Genomic DNA, 25,767 nt, shown 5'->3' with positions numbered 1-25,767 from the left:
TGTTTTATAAAAGATTTTCTCATGACTTAATTATCTATTTTTTTTCTTTCAAATTTGAAGATGTTATTGGTCACATAGTTGCAGTCCAGCATTTAGAACTCATAAAAATTAATCAGAGAATTGATCACAAGTGTGATTTAGTCATACAAAATATCAGATTATTTCTTTTGTATAATAAAATTAGAAATTGTTTTAATTATTAATTATTAATTAGTTTTTTAATTTTTTTGGTTAATCATGTTATTTCACAGAAAAGAAGATGCTAAGCTTACGCTATGGTCAAACATTACACACAACTTTTCTTCTGTCTCATTGGAAGCATTGCCCCAACCAATAGTTGCCGTTTTTACAGGCTCGAGGCTCAAGCTATTTGCAAGTATTTAGTTTAATAAAAAAAAATTTCGTTTTGTATTGGATAATTTGCTTTGATTAGCTTTAATTTGGTTTTTTTTCCTTGCGACACATTATTGGATAATTTTATTTGGCGTTAAATTGTTTCTCAAAATAGCTTAAAATACACTCTACCTAAATAGCTAAAAAATTTTGGTGCATAAAAAAAAAAAAAAAGGAAGTTTTAACGAAAATCTCACGATACTGTTTATTTTAATGAAAAATCACATTTTTACACTAAAAAGTCAATTCTGATACTATTCACTTTACACTTTATTTTGTCCTTATCATTAAAAATCAAATTTTTCAAGTTTTTTTCATTAATTTTCCTTAAAAAAAAATTCTTATGCTATGATAGTACGTTAGTGCACATTATTGTTTATGTATGATATCATCACTTTTGTTTTAACTTTGTTTTTCAAAAATCAGTCCATCTCTAACTTAGTAGTTTTTCTGGCTATTGATGTGTCTATTCTAATTAATTATGTTTGTTATGATTGTTTTTACAGCTTAATTTTAATATTTTGCTGCTGTTGAATCAATTTTTCTGCAAAAAATTGTGCTCTGTTCCAATTATAAGATGAAATCCAAATGTCCTTTTTTCTCTCAACTTTTATCCGCTTTTTCTCGCAAATGTCATGATGCTTAAGAGTTTTTATCAATGGTTAAAAAATTACTTTCTAAGATATAATCTCTACCAAATAAAAAATTTCCAGGTATGTCTAACAGTCTGTTAACAGTGCATTCTCACAATAGACATCTTGGAAAAGCTGCATTAATTTTAAGAAAATTAATTTTTGTGCTTGTCACGCCCTGGACCTGGGGTAGGTGGAGAATTCAATCTCGAGTCCGAAACGCGAACTAAAAACTAAATAAATAAAATAAAATTGAAACGGGTTGGAAAATAAAATTCTTCTTATAACAAAAAAATCGATAATTCTTTTCCAAACACATTTGATTTGAGGAAGTCAATAAAACTCAAATTTACATATGCACTAGTACTTAACATTCCTCATTTCTCTTTTCTTCAATCAAACCAACTTATTTGTTACAACCACATCACTCCCTTTTAAAAGGACAAAACTAAAAGAGTGATTAAGTAATACCTTTGTCTCTTATTTTGCTCTTTCACCACCATATCACAACTTTAGAACCTACTTCACTTGAAAAAGTCAAATAGATATGCATTTATTACATAACTTATTATCCTTTTTCTTAGACCACATCAACTTAACCTTTTTTTTTTTTTTTTCCTCAAAGTATCCACATATAAATGCAATAGCCAAGATTGCATGGAAACCCTAACTTTATATATAACCTATTTCATACACTATGCGTATCACTAGAAGCCAGTCAAAATCTTCTTCTAAAAACCCAAGTCACAAGCTATTTTAAGCTCAAACTTATCTAGCATATGATAATCTTCTCCTCCTCTTTCTGCCCAAGACTATCTAATCCCTATGCTCTGATATCACAACTCGGGTCCGGAGTGTGACAGTGCTACTATTTTTTAGTTAACCATGATTTGTTACCCTATAAAATCTCTAGACCATACACAAAACCCTTGTCTACAAAATCCTTAACCTCTGTAAAATTGAATTTACAGTTTGTTTTCAAATATATATAAAACTATTTGCAGTGTATACTAATGCATTCAATTTCTGTTTTACTATTTTTATTTTATTCCATAGACAACATTATCTTGAACAACACTGAATCAACACTTTTCTTCATTGATCCAGACACTTCAGAATTAAATTCGTACAAATTAGTGTAAGTCCATTCATTACAATAAAATCGAAATCATAACATGGTTAACACAATTAAACAAAAACAGTTATTTTTATATACCTATTTAGCTAATATTCAATCTACACTATTGCAGATTTTCCAACTGGCCTCACCCTATCAGAACACTCCCTCCTTCCAATCAGGCAAATGAGACTGATATTTTACAAACTGGAAAGAGAGTGACAATCGAGCAACTAGGTTATTTGGATCCAGATTTATGTAAGGTATATACAAGTTGTAATATTGAATCAAAGCCATCGCATTCGATTTTTGCGTCTTTAACAAAAACTATTTCTTTAATAGTTATCACACATATAAATAGTTATCTGAATATTTATAGGATGACACGTTTTTGTGCAAAGCATCAATGAAGCGGTTTAACACGAGGTATGAATAGTGGTACACCGCTTGCCCTACATGTGCCAAGCAAATGTACAAGGATCCAACAAGTGATCAACTAATTTGTCAAAAACATCCAAATCAAATTTCAACTCCTTGGTAATAACTTAAACGCTATATTTCAATTCCACTAATTAATTGTTCTCTCATGTCATTCTTGCATTAACATTTACTGCTTATTTAATTTTTACACCTTTAAATAAGTATTAACCCTTTTAACTGATGATCACTGGTTGGTTACAAAAATATTATCAAAATTAAGCCAACGAAACATCAAATTTGTACAGTGCAATATGTAGTCATGCAACTACAAAACTGACCACAGATTCATTCAATTTTGAAAAGCAATTTTATGCAGCTATTCTTTTGTTTATCGTGTGGTTTGTGTTACATTAAACTGCACCATAAAAAACTTTATATAGATCCAGTTTTAAACTCATTAAACAATTTATGTTTTCAAATTTGTACATTTTGTTTTTAAATGAAGGTACAAAGTGTTTTTAGTCCTTGAAGATGAAACAAGTTAGATCAGCGCTCTTATTATTGGCAAATCAGGGGAAAAGGTGCTTAGGACAAGCTGTAACAATTTAGTCTTCAATCAAAGATCGGTAGATCAAAAGTAGTTGCTGAGTGAGTTTCTTAGATTCATAGGCCAGAGAAAGATTTTTCACCTCCGATTTGGAACCAGAAGAAATTCATTGAATTCAAATGATTTCTTGATCTCTAACATTTACGAAGACATGATGATCAGCTAGCAACTCCGCAGTTAATTAGCCGGGAAATCACAATCTTCTCTGCAACAGTTTCATCTTCCACTACTCCTCCTGAAATAACTGGAGAATAGCACAAAAGAAAAAGAGAATCCATCAGGAAAGCTCTTTTCACAACATATGAAAAAGGTTGTATTCTACATAACAATATTTTTATTCACCTATCAGATTACACTCAATCCAATCTAAATTTCATTCTTTGTTGTTTTTAATATGTTTAAAGTAATGAGGGAGAAGAAATTTTTGAAGCGGATATCAAGATTTTGACCAGGTTCCAATCAAGCTGTTGAAGAAAAAATCCTCCCCAACTAGCTCAAAAACAGACCCTCCAGAAGAAAAACTAGGTAACTTAACTGTATTGTTATTTTTTCAGCAATGTAAACCCATTCATATACAAAACTTATTCCATATCTCTTACCATTCCTTTTTTTTTTTTCTTCCAATAACACAAACTTTGTTGTCTACAGCTGCTGCTCCAAGAAAAAAACATTTGGTGTTGTACTGAACAATATTCTCATCCATTGTACAAACAAGAACAGTGTTCATATTTTTTACGTGTGAATAGCCCATCGTAACATCAATTCCCTATTTTTTTTATGTATATAAACAATCTCATCTTTTAAAATGTTTTATCTGCAAGTGGCAACGTCAATGAAAAACTAGGATATTTGCCAATGGGGAATAATACCAGGCTAACCATTTTTTTATGTAAATAGCAAGACATCTGATAATGTTCATTGTATAAATTGTAAAAATTTAGACATTGCCCTCGCTCTGCAGTCTCCATTTTGATTTCTATGTGTTTGAATATGTGTGTGTTTATGTGTTTACAGAATAATCTAAAGTTGAATTTTCGACCCCACAACAACGTACGGATAAAATTTTCTAGTTTAGTACTAACTAGAAATTTGTACCCGCGCGATGCTGCGGGATTTAAAATCATATGAAATATTTTATAGGTTCAATTTTCACAATGTTTGAGTGAAAAACAGAGAATTATGAATGGCAAATGAGTAATAAGTCATTGAACCCAATCAGCGAACTTTATTTAAATAGAACCAAATGAGTAATAGGTCATTAAACCCTTACTTCACCATTCTAATTTTTTACATATCTGTCGGTGTATATATGAGGGTAGTCATTCAACCCTCACTTTTTTCTTTTTTTAGAGTTCTGCATACTAATTGGAGGAAACCAAGGAATTCGAAGCTTTTCCATACCTCGGCTTATATTTTGAGGGAATTTAACGTGTTCTTGGAAATTGGTAAAAGTGAATGTGGAGGAATAGGGGAAGAGTCCATTGTCTGTCAAGCTCTTCCCTTTGAATTGCTGTAAAAGAAACTCTGACATCCACCATTCCACCATTCCTCCTATTCAAATTGAAAAAATTTAAATTAAAAACTTTAAGAATAAACTTGACAGAAAATGACTATATAGTTCAATAAATTTGGAATCTTTGTTATTTTCCTGAAGAATAAAAGGTAGAAACTTTACCTGAGGAAATGAAAGCCAACCTGTGATGAGAGCAAGGCAGATGGTGCTGGAAATGTTATGGAGGGACAGAATCAGAACTGATAGGATTGAATAAATCAGTCGGAAAACTCAAGATGTGATCAACCTGTTTGTTGCCAACCTGCATCCACAGAAAAACCATACAAAAAAATCGCTAATTAGATTCGATAGCATACCACAATGTCATGGTACAAAGTTATCTGTAATCACGAAATTAGTCACCTGAAATCTGCCGGACAACTCATCAGGAAACCCAACTTTTTCTGGGTTTAAATTTTCTCCCAATCCGAAACGGATTCATCTAAAACACAAAGTCGAACGGGCTAATCCCTTCACTGGACTGTGATTTAACAGAGGTTCATAATCTCTCCAACAGTGCGTCAGCAGTGCTACTTGTTTCCTAGGTTCTGAACTGGGAAATCCCCAAATGGGCACATCCAAATTTTATCATTAAAACCAAAATTATAGTAAGAAAATAATAATTATGACAGCTTGTACAAACATGAGTTTTTGAAATTTACCTGCCTTAACTTGTGCACACTTTACATGCAGAGACCCTTATGTTTTTTTTGGTGGTTTAAAAGCCTGCAAATCACGGGAGGTTGTCCATTCTGTTACAAAAATGTAGAACCAAAATATATATTTTATTAATTTTCGAGAGCATAAATGGACATATTAAATTGTATGTAAAGAATGTATAGCAAAATATCAATATAGCAAAAGAAATCTCGACACAACTCTACCACAATAATAAGAAATTTCAAATAGAAAAAATCTACCAACTATCATACGGATGATTTTTAAAATGAATAAAAGACTACCCTATTATGGAGAGCTTATACCCTTCATTTGTTTACTGTTGTTGATGAGTTGCAAAACACAACCAAACAAAAGAAAGGTCATGTCTGATAAGAAGGTTTCATTTATAATTATTTCTATTTCTACATAAATACTAATAAATTAAGCTCCCAATGATCTACATAAACATTTGCAGGGCGCTCTTTTCCATCAACGGAAATGACTGAAATAGCTTTGCCCCATGTCTTAATGACATCAGTTATGTGTGGAACCACCTAAATCGACTCAAATCATAGAAGAAAGGCAGTCATCAATGTTTAAGCAAGTGAAGCAAAAAAGAAAAGGTAGGACATATGAACATTGTGATTTTGTACCATGACCTGGACAGTCTTGCCAACATAAGGGCACATGACAAAAATGAATGAACTCAATTGCAATACGCTAAATGTTTAAGGTATTGGATAACCAAATTATCTGAAGTTCAAGATATTGGATTAGCTACATACATATTTGGAGACAAAACCAATAGATCTAGGCCTGTATAACTTGCAGTGAATAATGTTATCAATTGTTCCAGCAGTGTCACCAATCTTAAAAGCTCCAGCTTGAATTCCTCCAACAGTAGCAGGGCCAATGACAACCTGCAAAAGATACGATAATTAAAGTTAGTATAGCTAGTTCATTTTCATAGGTTAGTGAAATTAAGATGACTTTGCATCAATGGTGTATCCTTGTTGTTTGCCCGTGCATATGCGATCAATTGCTTAGTGTCTGACTTAGGTACACCTTCAGTAATAATTGCCACAACTCTAATGGTTGGTTGCATAAAAGCAGCCATGGAAGAAGTGGGAGCATTGCAGATATATCAACATACATTCATCGTTAGGTACAACTATAGAAGTTTCGCACTCCAGAAGACTACTCATAGAATAATCATTGACTTTCTGTATGAAGCAAAGTTGATTAAGACATCAACAGTAGGATGTGCAGCGCATGATGCTTCAATAGTTATCAACTCAAAGGTCAGACAATTTTGAAACAACAGATCAAGAATGGTAATCTGACTATGAACATGATTTGAATACATTGGATATGGAAAATTAAGATCAACCAAGCATACATGCACATACATAACTATACAAAAGGTAGTTTGTAGCCACAAAAGTCAAAATTTAGGAAGATGATGAGAGAATGGCGACTTACTTTGAGTGCACTGATATGGCAATTTCGTCTTAACGGAAAAATAGCTTCTGAAATCCCTCATAACCGGGGTTAATGATTCCAGCAAACTGATGGTGTCTCCCTCCCTATTACAAACCTCGGTTATTACATTTACATCATTTTCAAAAACTAAAAACTATAAGCAAGATCAAGTTTGAAGTCAAAATTAGGAAATGATACACACTGCAAAGGAAGTCAAAATTGAGTTAAAAGCACCTGATATATCTTGCCAGCGATAATGTTGTTATCCCTAGTAAGAGTTACATCTAGGAAGCGTTCATTGTTGCTAGGGTCCAAATCAACCTACAATTACGATTAGAGTTTAAACAAACTCAGTATTGCTTAAACTTTAAAGATAAGACTAACACTCAACATGATACCAAGATAGAATGCAAAAATAAATTAAAGATATGATTAAAATTATTTGTTCTAATCGAACATATTTTCTAGTTTTCTTATCCAATTATGCAATTGCAGTTCCTAAAACAAATAATAATTAAAAAATAATTTGCTGAAAGAAAATAGAAAATTCAAACTCGATAACAATCTACCTTAAGAAACCCCATGACCGAGTAACAGCAACAACAACATTGAGACATAATTTGGTGAATATATATGGCAGATAAATTTAACAACTCTAGTATTGTTAACAAAGCTTCAACCAATACAACGGAAATCAAATCAATATATACCTGCATATCCTGAGTCTGAATTGTACACTCGTGCCCTGCAATGTCTTGGTGAATGACTCTTGCTACGAATTGGCACGATGTTGATTGTCTTGTAAATCTGCAAGCAAAATATACATATTGTTAGGAAAAAAGTGTTTATATATCAAAATGTGTAATATGCAAGTTTTTAATTGCAGATGTATGCAAGCTACAACCTGTTGTTAAATTTTGCAGAACATCTTTGTAAACTATATTTTTTGTAAATGTATTTGGCATTTCATTGTTGTTAGTAATTAAAACTTTGAGACCCTCTCTTGATGTGACTCTAGATAATGCAACATATAATTAACCATGAGTGAAGACAGGTTGTGGTAAATAGAGTCCCACTTGTTTCAATGATTGTCCTTGACTTTTGTTAATTGTCATTGCATAACATGGTCTTATTGGAAATTGACGTCTTTTAAATACAAAAGGCCATTTGTTTTCAGTTGCTGTCAAGGTTATTCTAGGAATGAAAACTTTGTAATTAATGTTGCTGCCAGCAAGTATTCTAGCTTCAATAATTCTATCAAATAATTGAGTCACAACCAATCTTGTTCCATTACACAAACCTAAAGATTGGTTTAAATTTCGAAGCAACATAATAGGCATTCCAATCTTTAAAATTAACTTGTGTGAAGGCAAGCCATTGAAATCAAGTGTGTTGAGAAATTCTGTAGGATACATTATACTAAGAGTCTCAAAATTTCCAGAAGATGAGTATAAAGAATCAGAGCTTAAATAAATGTGTTTTTGACCAGGTAACAAATCTATTGCATAATCATTTATCTCCGCTACAATATTATTTTTTGGTGTAACAATAGCTCGCTCTCGTAAATATTCAAAACTGGCAAAATTATTTTCAAAGTCTGGATAAGTTGCTGAAAAAATAGAATGAATAGGATCAGAGTATGAATGAATGAGTAAATCATCTGGAATTTCAATCCAACATGTATCTTTGTCATTTGAATCAAGTGTATCCCCAATTTGGCCATCACCTATCTGTAAAATCCAAGATGCAAAATTAGCAAGTTTTTCCTTTTGATCATTGTTTAATCCCTTTTGTGAAAGCCTCATATTTTCCTTCAACTGAAATACTTTGAAAAAAGGCCATAAATAAGAGTTATTTAAAGAGGCATCTATTATCTCTTCTTTTGTTCCAGCAGGAATAACTGGTAAAATTTGCCTAAAGTCACCGCCTAATAAAAAAGGTTTGCCACCAAATGGAGCACTTCTATTTGAATCGTTTGAATGTGATAAAATATCGGAAAGTGACTTGTCTAATGCTTCAAAACAATGTTTATGATTCATAGGAGCTTCATCCCAAATAATAAGATCTGCTTTTTCAATTAATTTAGCAAGATGAGTCCCTTTCTTAATTTGACATGTTGAGCAATCTGTAACTATGAGAGGAATTTTAAATCTAGAGTGAGCAGTTCTACCACTTGGTAAAAGTAATGAAGCTATTCCAGATGAAGCAACTGCTAAAACAATTTTACCCTCAGATCTGATTTTACTTATTATTGTATGTCATAAAAATGTTTTTCCAGTTCCTCCATGGCCACAAACAAAAAAGAGACCCGACTTTTTTTCATTCACAGTACTAATAACACAATCATAGACAAATTTTTGGGTTTCATTAAGCTGTGTTACCAAAACAAAATGTTCTCTACTTAAATCATCACAATTGTAATTTAATTCTTCCCTCAACAATTTGTTTCTAATTTCTGAAATTTTTCTTTCATCAGGCATAGGCAAATTATGATATTTTAAAGAGCTAGATGATGCATTAAATAGTTGCTCTAATTCAAATAGAAGAGAATTTTTTAATTCGAATTCTGGTAAATTCAGAGTTGGCATTGCAAAAGATTTTCGAAGCTCATACAAAATGTCATCACACATATATTGCCAATGACTATTAAAAAGCTGTTGAGGATTTGCTATTTCACAAAATAAAATCATTGTAACAAATAATTGCCTCAACTCGCGAGATGTTGCAATATTAACTGCATTTTCTAAAGTTTCAATCCACTCTTTGTCATCCCCTAGTAAACCCAAACATTTACACGCAACTTGATACGATGGTTGAATAATGCCGTTCACAGTTCTAATGTCATCAAAATTGAGAACACCTTTTTGAATATTGAGAAGCATTCTTAAATAGTATAACTCACCTGATGCAGGATGCACGTAGGCAATTCTGCCTATGGATCCTCCTTTTCTTTTCCTAGGCTTCCAAATCTTATGTCGAGATTCCCATACAAACTTTGATGGCAATTCTGCATAAGTTAATGTTCGTGCTTCAGGAAAAATTTTATTTATTTCAAACCAACTTGTCAACATTGTGTTTTCAGAAGCTTTTTGATTAACAATTGATTCAAGTGATTGATTACTATTGAAAACAATAGTTTGTTCCAAAGGAAGATGTACTGGCAATCGTTCAACAGGAGGTTCTCTCATATGAATTGGATACTCAAACAATCTCCAAACAGCTTCGTATGGAGATATATATCTACAATTTAGATAAGCAAGTATTTCATTGTTTGAATTCTCTTCAAAAACAATTCTTGCTCGATCTGAACCTTTGTTTATGTATTTGAAAAGATATTTTATAAGCATTGATTGACAACATGACTCAACATTTATATGAGCATTGTATCTCAATAATAAATTTGAATTGTAAGGTACAACAAAACTGTTATCAATTTGCATCCCATTTTTAACCACAAATTTTGACGAATCATCACGATGCCTATACACAGGAAAACTATTTGTTTCAAAAATTGTTTCACTTTTGTATTGCTTTGGGAAAAACTTAGAACATTTTCCCTCTCGCATGCATGGAGAATTTTGATTAAGTTGTCCGCAAGGACCATGAATCATGAATTGGTTGACAATTTCATAAAGGAGAGGATCTGAATTTTTATTTGGTATTTCAGCTGAAATGATGAAATCTATGTCATCAGCAGAGTAGCATTTGTAAGGCTTCTTTAACCAAATTAAGATGTGAGCGTGAGGCAACCCTCTTTTCTGAAACTCGATTGTACAAACATCTGTTTGCAATCAAGTTAAGAAATATATAAACCACAGTCAATTTCATTGTAAAGATTAAAAGAAAGAAATTGAGAAAAAAATTTATTTCTTAAACTCACCTGCTTCAACTTCTCCAAAAGGTTCTCCTGATTTTATGTAGCAAATCATATCATCAAGTTTCATCTTAAAAACCCTAGAAATGATATCTGGTCTATCCTCTGACTTGTATCCAAGTTTTATATCAAATTCTCTCACAATTTCAGGCCATTTGATATTGCAAGTGAATGTTATGAACAAATCAGGATTACCAAATTGTCTACAAATAGCCATTGCATCTTGATAGTTGTTAAGCATATATCTAGGGCTTCCTGTGTATGAGCTAGGTAATATTACTTTTTTGCCTATGTTATCAGCATCATGATCACCTTTTGATACAGCGTCATAAATACCTTTATACACCTCACTTCGTAAATTTTTTTGATTTTTTCTAATGTAATCCAATCGATCCTCTTCAAGTGTTGCATAAGCATCCACCAAAAATTGTTGAAAAAGTCTTCCTCCTTTTAACAATGTATCTACTTGAGACTCCCTTTCTTGAATTTGATAGGCTATAAATGCTCTCATAGTCACTCTTCCTCTTTTACATGGGCGATTGTTTGAGGGAATATTCAATTTCAAATCAGGTCTGTATCCATCTTCACCATATGGAAAAAGAATGGGATATTGTAAAGACATAAATTTTGGATTTAATTTTGTCACACGTTTTAGTTCACCATCTTTAAACTCTATGACAATATCTCTATTTGAGTCAAATTGACCAATATCACCCACTATTAAACCAGCGATTTCATCACATATAGGCTGTCCATATTGTTTATCATCATTTAATTGCCTACCCAATATAGTTATTTTCAAAGAAGGAAGAGAATTGTTTTCAAATTTATCTCTAATTATTCGAAACACTTGAACCAATTCATTTGATTCATTGAACATGTTGATCAAACCTTTGACAATATTCTGATCAAGCTTCATATTTGTTTCCTTACAATTAACAGCATTGAGACGATTTCCAATTTCATTAGCAGTGTCATACACATATAGTTGTGCAAACCTTGGACATTCACCATCAGGGGGTAACAAAGAGCCCATTAAATGATGCACTTGACCACTAATTTTAAAAATGTAAGGGCCTGACTGATTGTTAACTGTGTGATCAACTTTAGCTCCCATTGAAGTAAATGCAAACATTGAATTATAAGCTCTAATGTTCTGTCTAAACAATAAGCTTGTTTGGCCTTTAGTTGGGTCAAGCAAATTTTCTAAAAAGTGAGGAGTAGGCATTGGACGTGGAAGCTTGACTTTTCCTTGTTGGCAACAAAGAGAATAAAGGGGCTCATTATTCTTGGACTTCTGCTTTAAAGACTCTTTTATCCAAAAAAGTGCACCACAATGGATGCACTTATAATTTTTATCTCCCAAATCCACATATTTCTGAACATTTCCTGTTGAGAAAACAGGTGAAGGGAGGGAAAAAAAAAGTCAACCTATTAGAAACAAAGTCATAAATACATAACCAACCCAAAGAAATTGTAAGTTAAAAAGTTAGTTTACCTTTTTTATTTTTCTGAAAATTGGCTTGACCTTTACTAATTTGATTCGGATTATCAAATGTATCGACATTGACAATTGTTTGAACTGTGTTTGTACTTGTTGAACACACATTGTCAACATTTTTTTGTCTTTCGTTTTCAAATTCAAAACCTGGTTTATCACAAACTTGTATGCCACTGGAAGAACCAACAATATGGTCTTCTTTTCGTCTTTTGTTCTGAGGTTCAAAGCCTGGTTTATCACAAAGTTGTATACCACTGGAAGAACCAACGATATGGCCTTCTTGTATCATTCTATTCAGTTTGGTATTTCTAGACCTTGTTAACATGGCTTGAAAAAAGTTTGAACTCCAAACAACAGATAATGGGCTGAGAACCCTAGGAAAAAAAGTCAATTATTAAATACTTGACAATATGTAATCTACAATCAACCAAAACAAACACATAGAAGTTACATTTCGAAACTATTATGCAAAAACCAACCCTAATAATGATTCAGAAAACCTTAGTTAACTATCTTTTATGATTGAAACTACACTATAAAATGTTAAATCCTTATGTAGACATGCAATCCAAAACGAAGACAAATTTGAAAGATTTGAGCCTTACCTGACAACGGATTAAACAGAAGGCATAGAAATAAGATAAGCAATTGGATTTGCACTGTAGCAGCTACTGCTTTCTAAATTCAAAGCTGGGAATAAGAAAATAGAATACATTTAAAGTCATGCAATTAAAATTGCAAACAAAGATCTAAATTCTCAAATATGCAATCCAATAAATAAGATCGTCATCACAGATTATTATAATTTAATTACCAAAAGATTATGATAAAGTTTTAAATAAATAAATTGCAACATATTTAGAAAACACTCGAAGAGAAACAATTTTAAACATTAGCTTTTATCAAATCGATCCTTGATTGATATCTTATCATCTAATTGGAAAAAAGGTTTAACAGAACATCAGGCTTACAATAGTGAACTTTCATGCTCCTTTAAAACAATGCAAAAAGATCCCTCCCTATATTTAGAAAATAATTTAGGATTTTTGTGCTTAAATTAATAACAAAATTTATTAATATAGATATTAAGGATTAATTAACTTTGGCTATCAAAAAAAAAAAAAAACCCCAAAACTAAAATCATATATGGGTTGAGAATCCCTAATTTATTAGGATTAGAGACTCATTAATACAACTATGCCTCAGTAGAAAGTTGGAAAGACAGACAGAGGGTGAACTCTGACTATTGTCAATTCGGCCAACATGCAAGATTTATTAGAATTAGAGATCCATTAATACAACCATGCTTTAGTCTAGTACTTTTTTTAAATTTTTTTTTTTATTTATCATTAATAGAGAAGACTGAAAACTTCAAATTAAAAAATTAGACAAATAAATTTGAAAAGGATGAAGATTTTAGAGAGAAAGTAAGGAGAAAGAGAAATAGAGGGAGACCTTGGGTGAAGAGGTGATTGACGATTTCGTTGGGGGAGTACCTTAATGCAGTTTTTCACAATTTTTTTCAAGTCCTGTATCAACAATTAAAAAACGGATAAACACAACATGACTGAAGGACACAAATCGGAACAAAAAACAACCTAATTTTGAGACAAACCTGAGTGGCAAGCAAAAGCCCCGGTTTTTTTTTTTTTTTTTTTTTTTTTTTTTTTTTTGTAATGGCCAAGCAACTGATATATGGGCGTGTGGGACCTGTGAGAAACGATAAGAGTACAATTTTAAAACCATTCATATGCAAGCTAATCAATTCAATCATGCTCAAACCAATATAGCCTAATACGAAAGGAAAAGTTGGAATTCAATCATGTTAAATTCATAATTTTTTAACATCCATTTCCATCATAATAACCACCACATCATCATATTATCACAACCATTAAATCAAAAGAGATATTTTAGATTAATTACTCAATTCATCTTAACCACCAAATCCAAAAAAAAAATCTTGATGTAATGAAGATAAAATAAAACAGGAAAATTAAAATTTCTAAAGCATATATGTCTCATATAGGTCTGTTTGGTAAGATTTGAAGTCAATTAGTCAAATGGCAGGCCTAGATTTCCATCAGTTGCTGAGGTAGTGGAAAATAACATGCGAACTAATTCAATGATTTCATGTTCGAGACTTTGTCGGTGCCGAAGCGAAGAACTAATGAGAGAATCAAAGTAGAGAGAGACTATGTGTACCTGAATTGAGTTCAGAGGCAAAATCCTTGAACCAACCTGGGATATCTAAATCTTAATGTTGAAGAACCCTTCGGCTCTGCATAAAAAATAAAAAAAAAAAAACGTTTTTGTTATTAAATTTTTTTTTTCTCGGAAACCAAACGATGGGTTAGAAAAATCGGAAAAAAAGGCCAAATTGGGAAGCTTTGCCCGCGTCGATGGTGGTGAACACGAACACAGAAAATTAGTAAAAAAATTTCTAACCCACAAAATCATCAAGTTTTTTCTAAAGTCTAATTATATCAAATCAGAAATTCGAAGCAGATTTGAACATATAATAGGTGTAGAAAGTACCTGTGTTGATGAGGAATAGATGATGATGATGTGGGTTTTTTCAAATGGAAAGATTTGGAGCAAAATTGCTGCTGTAATATGGGAAAGAGAGCTCTAGAAGGTTTTCAATTCGAATAGAAGCCGATCAGAAAAGAGGAAATCACGGAAAAAGCAGAGATGGAAGAGATCACGAAGCAAAGATCGAAGAAGGCGAAGCAGAGATCGAAGAGAGCAGAGATGGTAGAGAGATGGTGAAGCTGAGTGGTTAGGTTTCTCGGCTTTCTGAAGAAATCGAGAGATTTCTATCGCACAGCAGGGACAAAAACGGCATTTTACTGTATGATAAACACAAAAAGCCAAACTTAAAGAACAACTGAAGGGCAAAATGGGAAGAACACTGGCGAATGAACAGTAAAAAGGACACAAAGGGAATTAACTGAAAAGTTAGGCATTTAGTATATACTAGCAATAGTGCCCGCGCGTTGCTGCGGGTCTTAAAACTACTGGATGTAAAAGAAGAAAACAGGCAGTACAAACTTGTAATGGATAGTTTGTAATTAACAGGTTTTTAGTATGTTCATGCTATTTAAATATAGAAAATATAATAAGAAAAAGAAGCAGAGTGTTGACAGAAAGTGATACACTAAAATTTCAACACGGTCGACTATTACAAATATATAAATTAACAAAATGCAAATCAAAACTAACCAATTCAATTAGATAATACTACAGATTTCATAGGTATTTGTTCAGGTGTAAGCTTAAGGCATTAAATTTATGCAAACACGTTAAGTATATGCGTAATCTATCATAAATCAAATGTATACAAAATATGAAAAAATAAATGGGTAAATATGCTTTAAAATCAGTTCATAAAAAAGGGAATTAATATGCCATCACAACTTTTCATACCGCTATTTTATTTCTTAGGTCTCACCTTCAAGTGTTCTAAAATCGTGGAAGGTGTTGCATATGTCCTTTACTTTGCAAAAATGAAACATGCAAAACAAACAGCCAAATGAAACCTGTAATCATAAATTTTAGAAGCATCAGAACCATAATAACTTGTTGCTTCATACACCTTAATTCCCTTAAGGAAATAAACTTTGAAAGAAATGGAGCAACTCGAAAACAGCAACTAATATTTTTGGCGAAAAACCTCTTTGCTTACCAGCAAGAAAATATATTAAGGTATACGTTACAACATTTGGTTATCGGCAGTAGAAACACAAAACACTCTTCAGTAAAAAACATATAAACATCTAAAAAAGTCATTCTTATCCATGTAATGTGAGACTTAAACTTTTTAATGCATATTTCTAATATGTATAAATTGTTTTATTTTATATGATCAAATTTTAATCAAATTTAATCAAAAAATTCTAATCTAACTTGATATAATATATATGTCCCCAAGGATTGATCATATTACCAATTATCAAATCACATTCTCTGTTTCTCTCTCTAATATTTTTCTACTCAGTTTCCAACTCATTCTAATTTTTTTTTCTTAGCCAATTCTTCGAATTGATGTAGCAAGAAAGATGAAACACCGGTTGAAAAAAATAATAATAAAACAAAGATCGATCTCATGCACTTAAAAAACAACAAACAAATATCAAAGCAGCATTAACATAATAATAACGACATATCAGAGGCACCAGCAGAAGTGGCAAATACTAAAAAAACAACAAACAAATAGGAAAAAAAAAAGAAAAAGAAGTAAGCAGGCAATCTTAATTTCCAAAAAAAATTATAAAAAAATAAATAAATAAAAAGAGAGGAGAGAAGAAAGACAAACATCCACAGTCGGCCTCAGAAGGAGAGGAGACGTTGGAAGCGGCGGGGAGGGAGGCGGCTCTTGTGATGTTCAAAACGACACCAAACGGAGCACTGCTTGTGAAGACCACAACTAACCCAAAACAAAATTATTACAGTTTCATCCAAACTAACAAAATTACAGAATAAAAACTGAAAGACAGTAGTTATGAATCACACCTCAGTTGTATAAAATTTATTTATCAACGATCTAAAGACAACCGGCGCTTAAACGGAGAAGAAAACAGGAAACAGATCCGGCTAAGATTTGCGAATCCCAGACAAAGACGAACGCAAAAACTGCGAAATATTTACCTCCCGATCGCAACTCTAGAAATAGAGACCAATTTTATGAGGCTGGGCAAAACACCCACAACTCCAGGTTAAAAAAGATGCAAAACCCTCATCAAATTAGAGAACAGAAATAAGTTCCCTTAAAACACGAAAAGCAGGAACTTTCCCCCAATATTTTCGATGCAAAGACCACAATATTTAAGAAGAACAAACAATCGCAGAAGAACACAGCTAGAATACTCTCGAACTCGAAGCCGAGATATCAACGATGACGGACGCGTGGAAAGAATGGGGCAAAACCGTCTTTCCACTGTACGAAGCAGGCAACAAAGCGGGAAGCGAGGAGAAACTGAGGGGCAAAAACGTCAGCTCAATGGTCATCCACAGTATCCAACCCCTACGAGTTTTAGTATATATGATATAATTTTAGTTGTTTATGTAATTCTCTTACTTTCCAATCATATAATTTACAAAAATGCTCAAAATTGATCAATTAGTGTGTACATTGTTGAATATTCGTTTGGGTCCACTCTACAGTGCAACCTCATAATATAAATTATTTGTTTTCTAACAAATAGTTATTTAACATTGAAATTTGTTGTCATTTCGTACAATGTTTAAAAAGGCCCGCCTCAAGGCACGTCTAGGCGTTCTTTGAGGTAGGGCGTGAGGGTTGACGCCTCTGTTTTGAAAGAGTGAACGAAAGGTTTTGCTGGAGACGCCGAGGCAGCGGAGGCGCGCCTTAAGGCGTCCAGGCGCCTTGTTTGCCCTTTTTTTTTTTTTTTTTTCAAATTTTTTTATTTTAAACCACCCAAACCCAAAACAACGCCGTTTGGGTAAGGATTTTTAGTTTTAATTCCACAAATCCATCCATATGAGGACCATACCTTCGATCATCCTCTGCCTTCTTCACCTTCTTCTCCCACGCGCCAAAACACATAGCAGCTGTTGCCCGCTTGAAGCAGCAACGATCGCCATGTCGTCGTCACCCCACCGCCGTCAGCAAGTCTACAAATCCCCAATTTTAAGGGTTAGGGTTTCTGAAATTTTGAAAAGTTATGGATTTTATTTTTTGATTTTTTTTAATACTGGTGTGAACTGTGAGTCTGTGATGTATTATATATTTTATATTATAAATTATATATTTTATATTATATATATAATAAAATAAATAAATAAAATTTCATTTTTTTTAACTTACATTATAGTTATAGAATAATAATACAATAATACATATTTAATATACAATATATACAATCCATATTTAATAAATAATACATATTTACATCTAATACCTTTGGCTTGATATGGGAGTTGAGGAGCAATCTGGGGTAGGGGTACGAAAGAGGGAGTATTTTAGGATAGGGCTGGGTGCGATGTAGTAGTTTTGGGTCTGAGATATGGAGCAGTCAAGGATAGAGGCAGGTCTTTTATTTCTTTTATTTCTTTTTAAACTCTAAATAATATTACTGAAATAAATCTGCTTTCACCATTTGTACCAGGGAAGCTCTTGAAAAGTGTTTTTGATGTCAGCTGTCTAGGATGGTCATAAGATCCAGAGCGACATATAAATTAATAAATTGTTGGTTCATTAACTGTATGCATAAATTGAGTATGTTCATCATAGTAATTGTTCCAGAATACCTGAAAATTGTTGGTGCATAAATTAATAAATTGTTGGTTCATTAACTGTATGCATCTAATGTTTATTGTTTAGGCATTGAAGAATATGGCTTCTTCTAAGAAAGATTTTGCTTGGCAATGGACAAAAGATTTTGATCCTATCACCAAGCACTTCTATGGTGTTTTTTGTAACCACAAATGCACGGGTTCAGTTTCTAGATTCAAACATCACTTGGGTGGTGTAAGTTCAAGAGGAATGATTAGTTGTAAAAAAGTCCCACCCAATGTGAAGGAAGAATGCTTTGCTAATGTTATGGGAACTAAGGAAAAGAAGAAAGCTAGCCATGAGTTGTGTTGTGGTGGTGGAGAAGAAAGTGAAAGTGTTGATATGGGCACAACAAGGACACAATATGTACGTAGTGGGAGTGGGAGTGTGAGTGTCACACCTTCACAACAAACCGGTTCTTTTCTACCACCTAGGTCAAGGGGACCACTTGATAGGTATGTTTCAGAAGCTCGTCAAACCACATTGAATACATCTTTCAAAAAAGAGGAACGAAGACAAGCTTCCCAAGCACTTGCGCGATGGTTCTACACTAGTGCCAATCGATTTAATGTGGCAAACAACGAATATTATGTTAACGCAGTGAAAGCGGTATCCGATTTTGGTCCTAGCTTTGATGCTCCTACAAGCCATGAACATAGAACTTGGATGCTTAAAGAAGAAGTTGAGGATGTACAAAGCATGATGAAAGAACATGAAAAGGCTTGGAAGAGATATGGATGCACTATTATGTCGGATGGATGGTCGGACAGCAAAAGTAGGTGTTTAATCAACTTTCTTGTCAATAGCTCGCTAGGTACTTGGTTCTTAAAATTGGTTGATGCATCGGCCTCTATTAAGAATGAAGATTTGTTGTATGGATATTTGGTTGATGTTGTTCAAGAAATCGGGGAGGAGAATGTGGTTCAAATTATATCCGACAATGCTTTGAACTGTAAGAATGCCGGGGCAAAACTTATGAAGAGGAGAGAAGGTGTGGTGGACTCCATGTGCGGCTCATTGCATTGATTTGATGCTAGAAGATATTTATAAGATGGCATGGTTTGATAACACACTCAAACGTGCTAGGTGTATTTCAAAGTATCTATATGGGCATCAATGGGTACTAGCATTGATGAGAAAGTACACCAACAATTCAGAAATTCTTCATCCGGCGGTCACTAGGTTTGCCACTTCTTTCCTTACACTACAAAGCTTACAAAAGCTAAAAAAAAGATCTTATTGCTTGGTTTACCTCTCAAGAATGGTCGGAAGTATCTATGCAAAATCTTGTGAAGCAAAGTTGGCTAAGCATCATGTGCTACATGATCGTGAGTTTTGGGGTCGAGTTTCCTTTTGCATTAAGGGTGTTCTTCCTCTTGTTTGTGTCTTGAGATATGTTGATTCGGAGGAGAGAAACCCCCCCATGGGTTTTATATATGAGTTGATGGATGCTGCAAAAGAGAAAATTGCAAGCAATCTTAACAAAGTGGAGATAAAATATATGCCTATTTCAAGAAAGATAGATCGTAGATGGGACGATCAACTTCATCAACTACTACATGCGGTGGGCTATTACTTAAACCCATAATTTCGGTATGAGGACAATTTCTCAAATAGTGATGAAGTACGAAATGGGTTGTATGCTTGCATGGATAGGATGCTAGGGAAAGGGAAAGAACATGAATAGGCCAATATTCAATTGGATTTATATAATGGTAGGCTTGGTGCATTTGCAGATTCTATGCCTATGCAAACTAGGAAAAGGTGAACACCAAGTAAGATTTAATTAGTCAATTGTTAATATATTTTTATCATTAACCCTTAAATTACTTACTTTACTAATATTGTTTTTTTTAGCGGTTTGGTGGGAGCACTTTGGGACTAAAACACCTGAGTTAATGAAGTTAGCTATCCGAGTTCTTAGCCTTACTTGTAGTGCGTCGGGATGTGAGAGGAATTGTAGCACATTTTCAATGGTAAGTAAATATATTATTAGTATCTTAAGTGTCATTTTTTCTTAAGATGATTAGACTTGAATAATAGAATTGATTTATTTGTAGATTCACACAAAAAGAAGGAATAGGCTTGAACACAAAAGGCTTAATGCTTTAGCCTATGTTAAGTACTATTTGGCTTTACAAGAGAGAAGTGAGAAAAGGAGGAAGAAGTACAATCCCATTGTTGTGGAAGAAATTGCCTCCGATGATGAATGGATAACGGAGATAGAAGATCCCATTCTTCTCCTCCTCATCCTCGTTGTGAGCCTACTCCTCCTCAAGAGCCTACTCACCTCGGGGTTCTATTGCATACAAAAGAAAACGGGGTACTGAAGGATCCTCAAGTCAAAGAAATTTGGAATATGGTTCGGAAGATTCTTTTGATGAATTGATGACATACCATACAAGTTCATCTACAATTGGCAATGAAGAGGATGATGTTGCCTTTGATTTAGATGAAGATGATTTGGATGAATGATTGATTTTTTTGTTTGTATTTTGATTTAGATAAAGAGGATTTGGACGAATGATTGATTTCTTTGTTTGTATTACCTTTTGACTGATGAATTTGGATGATATTACCTTTGAATGATGAATTTAGATGATATTATCTTTTAAATGACTATGGATTTGAATGATAAATTGAGAATGGAAGTTTATTTTACATAGTATTATTTTTTAGGGGTGTGATATCCACACATCCCATTTTACTTCTCACATAGAAGATCAACAGACAAAAATTATCAAGAGGTATGTGAGAAGTAAAATGGAATGTATGGATAGCACAACCCATTATTTATACAATTATATGTATAATATATAAAACATATATATTAAAAATAAAATTTAACCCCGTGAGACTTTGCCTCACGCCTAAGTCGGCTTCCCCTCACGCCTAAGCCGGCTTCCCTCGGACGCCTCTCCCAGGCTTCACTCTTTTAATACATTGATCATAAGTCCGAGCTTTGTTGAATTCATAATTCCCCATTTTTCCGAATTGTTCACATTCGAAATGGTTTTGGAGAGGAGCACATTCGAAACCATAACCCCATCTCGTTTCATCACCTTCACTTTCCCAAACCCCTCCAACTCTTCCTCACTCCTCCGCGTCGCCGTCCTCGACTCACCTCTTCAACTCACTGACTCACCCCGAGTCGCCGCCATGCTAGTCCCCAACCACCGCGAGTCCGACTGGATATTCTCCACCGAGTCGGGCCACCTCCAGCTCCTTCTCAGCTCTCCCGGGATCTCCCGCCTAATCCTCATCGGCAGCAACCAATCCGCAGACGCTCACCATTCACCGCCAATCTACCACCGTCAGGATAAAAACGACACGTCGTGTGATGAGGAAGTCGGGGTGAGTTTGAAATTGAAACCTCTGTTGCTTGCTTTATCTCCAAAGTGTTGCTTCAAATTTGGCATTCCTGAGATACCCATTTTGTGTTATGAAGATAATGTGGTTTCTAGTGTGGTTTTGGAGAGGTGTGTTGGGTCTCTGGTTGGGGAAATGGTGGTGGAAGATGTGGAGATTGAGAGTGGCGCCGAGGTTTCGAAGAGGGAGTTCAGGAGGCGTTTGAGGTTTAAGAGATTGCCCAATTTGGTTCAAACGGAGGTACGCATTGTTCCGAAGACGGGTTTTGGTTTTGATTGTGTGGAATTTGGAGAAATAGAGTTTAGGCTCGATAATAGTGTTTTAGTGCACCCTTATTTGGTTCCTATGGTAGCAAGTCTGAGTCTTGTTGCTTCTTGTGTCGAGGAACAGATTCGAAGTGGGTTTAGACCCGAAGCTTTGTGTTTAGGAGTTGGTGGTGGAGCTTTGCTCGGATTTTTAAGTGCCCATTTGGGTTTTCAGGTTGTGGGTGTGGAGGCGGATGGGGAGGTTCTAAGGGTTGCTAAGAAGTATTTTGGACTGGAAGATGGTGAGCATATCAATGTTCACGTTGGGGATGCAATAAAGTTTATAGAGAAACTTGCTTTCCGTGTTAATGGACAGACTGCCGGTTCTATTTTTGCAGATGAGGTAGGGGATAGTAGTGAGTCTTGTGACATGGGCGATGGCAATGACGTTCATACTAAATTTGATGTAGTGCTTGTTGATTTAGATTCAAGTGATGCTGGGGATGGTATAATTGCTCCGCCGTTCGAGTTTGTTAGGAAGCATGTGCTTTTGGCTGCCAAATCAGTTCTTTGTGATAATGGCATCTTTGCTATAAATGTTATTCCTCCAAATCGGTCATTTTACACAACAATGATACGTGAGTTTAGAGAAGTTTTTCATGAGTTGTATGAAATAGACGTTGGAAATGGGGAAAATTTTATTCTTATTGCTGTTGTGTCACCCGTTACATCTGCTACTAGTGATTGTGAAAACTCTTTCCTTAACAAACTAAGAATGGTTGTATCAGGAGAATACTTGAATTCCATAAAGAAGATCTAAGATCTAACTCTACTGTTTGGTAGAAGGGGGAGAGGGTGCCCCGGGGGGGGGGGGGGGGGTGTGTGGGGTTTTGTGGTGTTGGTTGGGGTCTGGGGAAGGTGAGACTGTAAAGAGGACACTTTCTTCATAATTTGACCAGTATTCGTTATCTTGGTGTTAAGATCTCCAGATTTAGAGCAACTTAATTGTTGGTTCTCCATCCTCTTACTTTGAGTGAAAACATGCATCAACGGTGGGCTTGTAATACTAGCTCTGACTGTTCTCTTGAGAAGAAATTGAGACTTTGATAGTAGTTTGGAAACTTATGCTCCTTTATTGGGTATGAGGTAAAAGGAAAAAACTCAACTTATTCGGTTCAAGTGACACTTATAATGTTGCCGTCGAGGGAAAAAGAAGGTAATACTTACAATTTATTTTTCTCTTGAAGGCAGGCTTTCTCTCTGCTGCATCGAGGCATATCCTGTTTATTATGTGCTGCAGGAGTGATTATTGGGGAAGGATGCTGGTGAGGTGTTTTGGTAAAACGGGTGAAGATTAAAGCAGTGATGAGGCAGCAAGGATTGAATGTCGAGGTGGTCATGGCAACGAGTGGGGTGGGATTGAGGACAACATTGTCAATGAGTGGACTTGTTTTTTGCCTTATCTGGTAGCCCCAAGGTAACAAAACAGTTTTTCTCTTTTATTTTTGGTCATGGTTTAATTGTTAGGTTATCAAATGGATGTTGATAATCTTGTTTCTAATAATTTAAGAGCACTCAGAAAAAGGAAAAAAAGAAAAAACGAGAATAAAAGAACCATTCAACTTGTATTTATTGATTGATAGGGTTTTTATTTGATTAGGCGACGTTTTTGCTTCAAAAATTCAGGGTGGCCTCTTGCTAACTGAGCCTTCGGAGAATTTTTTATTTATACTATTAGAAGATAACATTGTAAGGTTTTGTTTATACTATTAGAATCCATATATAGGCCAAGATTTGAATAAAAATATGACATTGTGGTACTTTCCTGAGAGGTGAAATTTTGTCCATCCACATCTACATCTTGTATTAAGCGACACAATTCTAGCACCGTGTTGACCTAAACTCACATGCATATCATTCTTATTCAACGGTTACGCATACACATCCGTAGTACAAGAAATGTTCTCTTGACAATCCTACGTTCCTATATTATGTCGGATGATTACCCTTTTGGATCATTACTGACGTGGACTCTTGTTTTAATGTCTGATTACTCATTACTCTCTAACTCAACAATTGTTTCTAACTGTAGATTCAAATTTCTTGATGGCACAGTTGCTCTTATTCCTGCAGAAGCAAAGGGATTAGGAGACATGGTTGAGTTTTCTCCTCCAAACATCTGAATCAACACCTTCCTAGGAGGATGATCAACCGGGTGCCATTGGGTCTTCTCCATCTTCTAGAAGATTATAGACCGTCCCTAGGTAGTAAGACCCGTCAGTGTTCTCCATGGTTGCACCAATAGCCTTTTTACCTCGTACCATATCAAGCAAATGCATCCCAAAACTAAAGACATCTTACTGATAAGCCACATTTCCAAAGTTGCTCGGGAACACTTCGGTGCAATGTAGCCCGTGGTCCATCTAGCTTTAGTCATTGACACTATGCTTTGATCCTTGGAGCACAACTTGGCCAAACCAAAATCTGAAAGTTTTGGAGTGAAGTTATAGTCTAGCAAAACGTTATGTGGTTTGATATCAAAATGGAGGATTCGCTGATCGCATCGATGGTGCAAATATTCAATTCCTTTGGCTATTCCTAGAGCAATGTCTTGCAATTTGCCCCAAAAGAGGTTGCATTCCTAGTGTCTGCGGATGAAATGAAACGCCGTAGCTACCCGTTAGGTAAGAACTCATGTACAAGAGCACGTCTAAATCCGTCATCACAGAAGCCAACCAAGCGAACAACGTTAACGTGGTGGATATGGCTCATCGTTCCCGCTTCATTTATGAACTCTTCCCCATTACCCTTAGAATTGTTGAGGACCTTGTTTGACAGCATCAAAGAAGTCAGAAGAAAGTTTTCCTTTAAAAACAGTTCCCTGGGCTCCCTCTCCCAACTTGTCTTTGAATTGATTTCTAACCCTCTTAATGTAGTAGTGTGTGCACCGATTTACCGAAAGCATGTGATTAGTTCGTATGTTGATGAAGAGGATTTGAACATGGAAGAGCACCTGCTGGATCTGGATGAAACTAGGTCTTTCCCTCTGTCTGTCGATGAAAAAGGCTGTGATTAGTGTGGAAGGACCCCTGCTGGGAGATGTAAAGAAAGGTTGTATGTATACATCATTTTTCACATCTCAATCATGTGAGCACAAATAATAATTGCTACAATAAATTTACATTTTTTTTTCCATACCTTTTGCTTTTATCTAAACTACCTATTAACAAAATTTTCTTTATCAATCGAAAGATGGTGAAAAATATTAGTCTTCTATCACAACAAAATATGATGGGCAGTAATATAATTTTACATTACCAAATTTTTCTGTTTTTTATTTAAGCCTCACCTACAGGTGATTATTTTTCATTTATCTAATATTAAAAATTAAAAAATGAAAAGCAAAAATCCCTATCCCCACTTCATGTTCTCTCGCTCCCTCTCTTATTCCAATTTTAAAAACAAAAATAAAACATGTTCACAAACAAAGTGGGTAGGTATATGCTAGTTTATCATAAACATAATTGGTTTACTTTTACATCTTTTAAAATTTTGCACTTCACCTGGTATATCAAATTATAAACATAATTGGAATGAGAAGAAATGAACTAAAAGGT

General features: G+C 34.3%; 2 protein-coding genes, 1 long non-coding RNA gene and 1 pseudogene across 4 annotated transcripts; 1 reads left to right on the top strand and 3 right to left on the bottom strand.

Annotated features, from left to right (window-relative positions):
• Positions 1-4,244: 4,244 nt before the first annotated feature.
• LOC137735771 (uncharacterized) lies at positions 4,245-10,287 on the bottom strand. Its single transcript, XR_011068685.1, has 9 exons — positions 9,766-10,287; positions 7,600-7,670; positions 7,098-7,184; positions 6,864-6,967; positions 6,167-6,301; positions 5,384-5,447; positions 5,085-5,274; positions 4,845-4,983; positions 4,245-4,720 (listed from the first exon to the last, which is right to left on the bottom strand). It is a non-coding gene; the product is annotated as an uncharacterized lncRNA (long non-coding RNA).
• Positions 10,288-10,388: 101 nt separating this feature from the next.
• Positions 10,389-13,899, bottom strand: LOC137735643 (uncharacterized). Of its 2 annotated transcripts, XM_068475086.1 has the most exons (5): positions 13,854-13,899; positions 13,694-13,767; positions 12,844-12,928; positions 12,236-12,612; positions 10,389-12,126 (listed from the first exon to the last, which is right to left on the bottom strand). In XM_068475086.1, the coding sequence occupies exons 4-5, from the start codon at positions 12,561-12,563 to the stop codon at positions 10,727-10,729; spliced, it is 1,728 nt and encodes a 575-aa protein (XP_068331187.1). In that variant the 5' UTR covers positions 12,564-12,612; positions 12,844-12,928; positions 13,694-13,767; positions 13,854-13,899; the 3' UTR covers positions 10,389-10,726. The 2 variants fall into 2 exon arrangements, with proteins under 2 accessions (XP_068331187.1, XP_068331188.1); XM_068475087.1 differs by lacking the exons at positions 12,844-12,928; positions 13,694-13,767; positions 13,854-13,899 and having other exon boundaries at positions 12,236-12,835.
• Positions 13,900-21,490: 7,591 nt separating this feature from the next.
• On the top strand, positions 21,491-22,994 carry LOC137735707 (uncharacterized). Its single transcript, XM_068475150.1, has one exon. The coding sequence runs from the start codon at positions 21,546-21,548 to the stop codon at positions 22,968-22,970; it is 1,425 nt and encodes a 474-aa protein (XP_068331251.1). The 5' UTR covers positions 21,491-21,545; the 3' UTR covers positions 22,971-22,994.
• Positions 22,995-24,212: 1,218 nt separating this feature from the next.
• On the bottom strand, positions 24,213-25,312 carry LOC137734171 (rust resistance kinase Lr10-like; annotated as a pseudogene).
• Between the last annotated feature and the right edge of the window lie 455 nt (positions 25,313-25,767).

The sequence above is a fragment of the Pyrus communis genome, chromosome 5 (assembly GCF_963583255.1).
Source record: "Pyrus communis chromosome 5, drPyrComm1.1, whole genome shotgun sequence".
Lineage (NCBI taxonomy): Eukaryota > Viridiplantae > Streptophyta > Magnoliopsida > Rosales > Rosaceae > Pyrus > Pyrus communis.
Note: the sequence above shows the minus strand (reverse complement) of the source record. Positions and strands in the feature narration are given on the sequence as shown.

Excerpts from the sequence above, each read along its gene's own strand:
- LOC137735643 (XM_068475086.1), bottom strand. The coding sequence starts at position 12,563 with ATGTTAACAAGGTCTAGAAATACCAAACTGAATAGAATGATACAAGAA. Across the intron at positions 12,127-12,235 it reads TTTTCAGAAAAATAAAAAAG|GAAATGTTCAGAAATATGTG; the intron begins GTAAACTAACTT and ends TTTTCTCAACAG.
- LOC137735707 (XM_068475150.1), top strand. The coding sequence starts at position 21,546 with ATGGTTTTGGAGAGGAGCACATTCGAAACCATAACCCCATCTCGTTTC.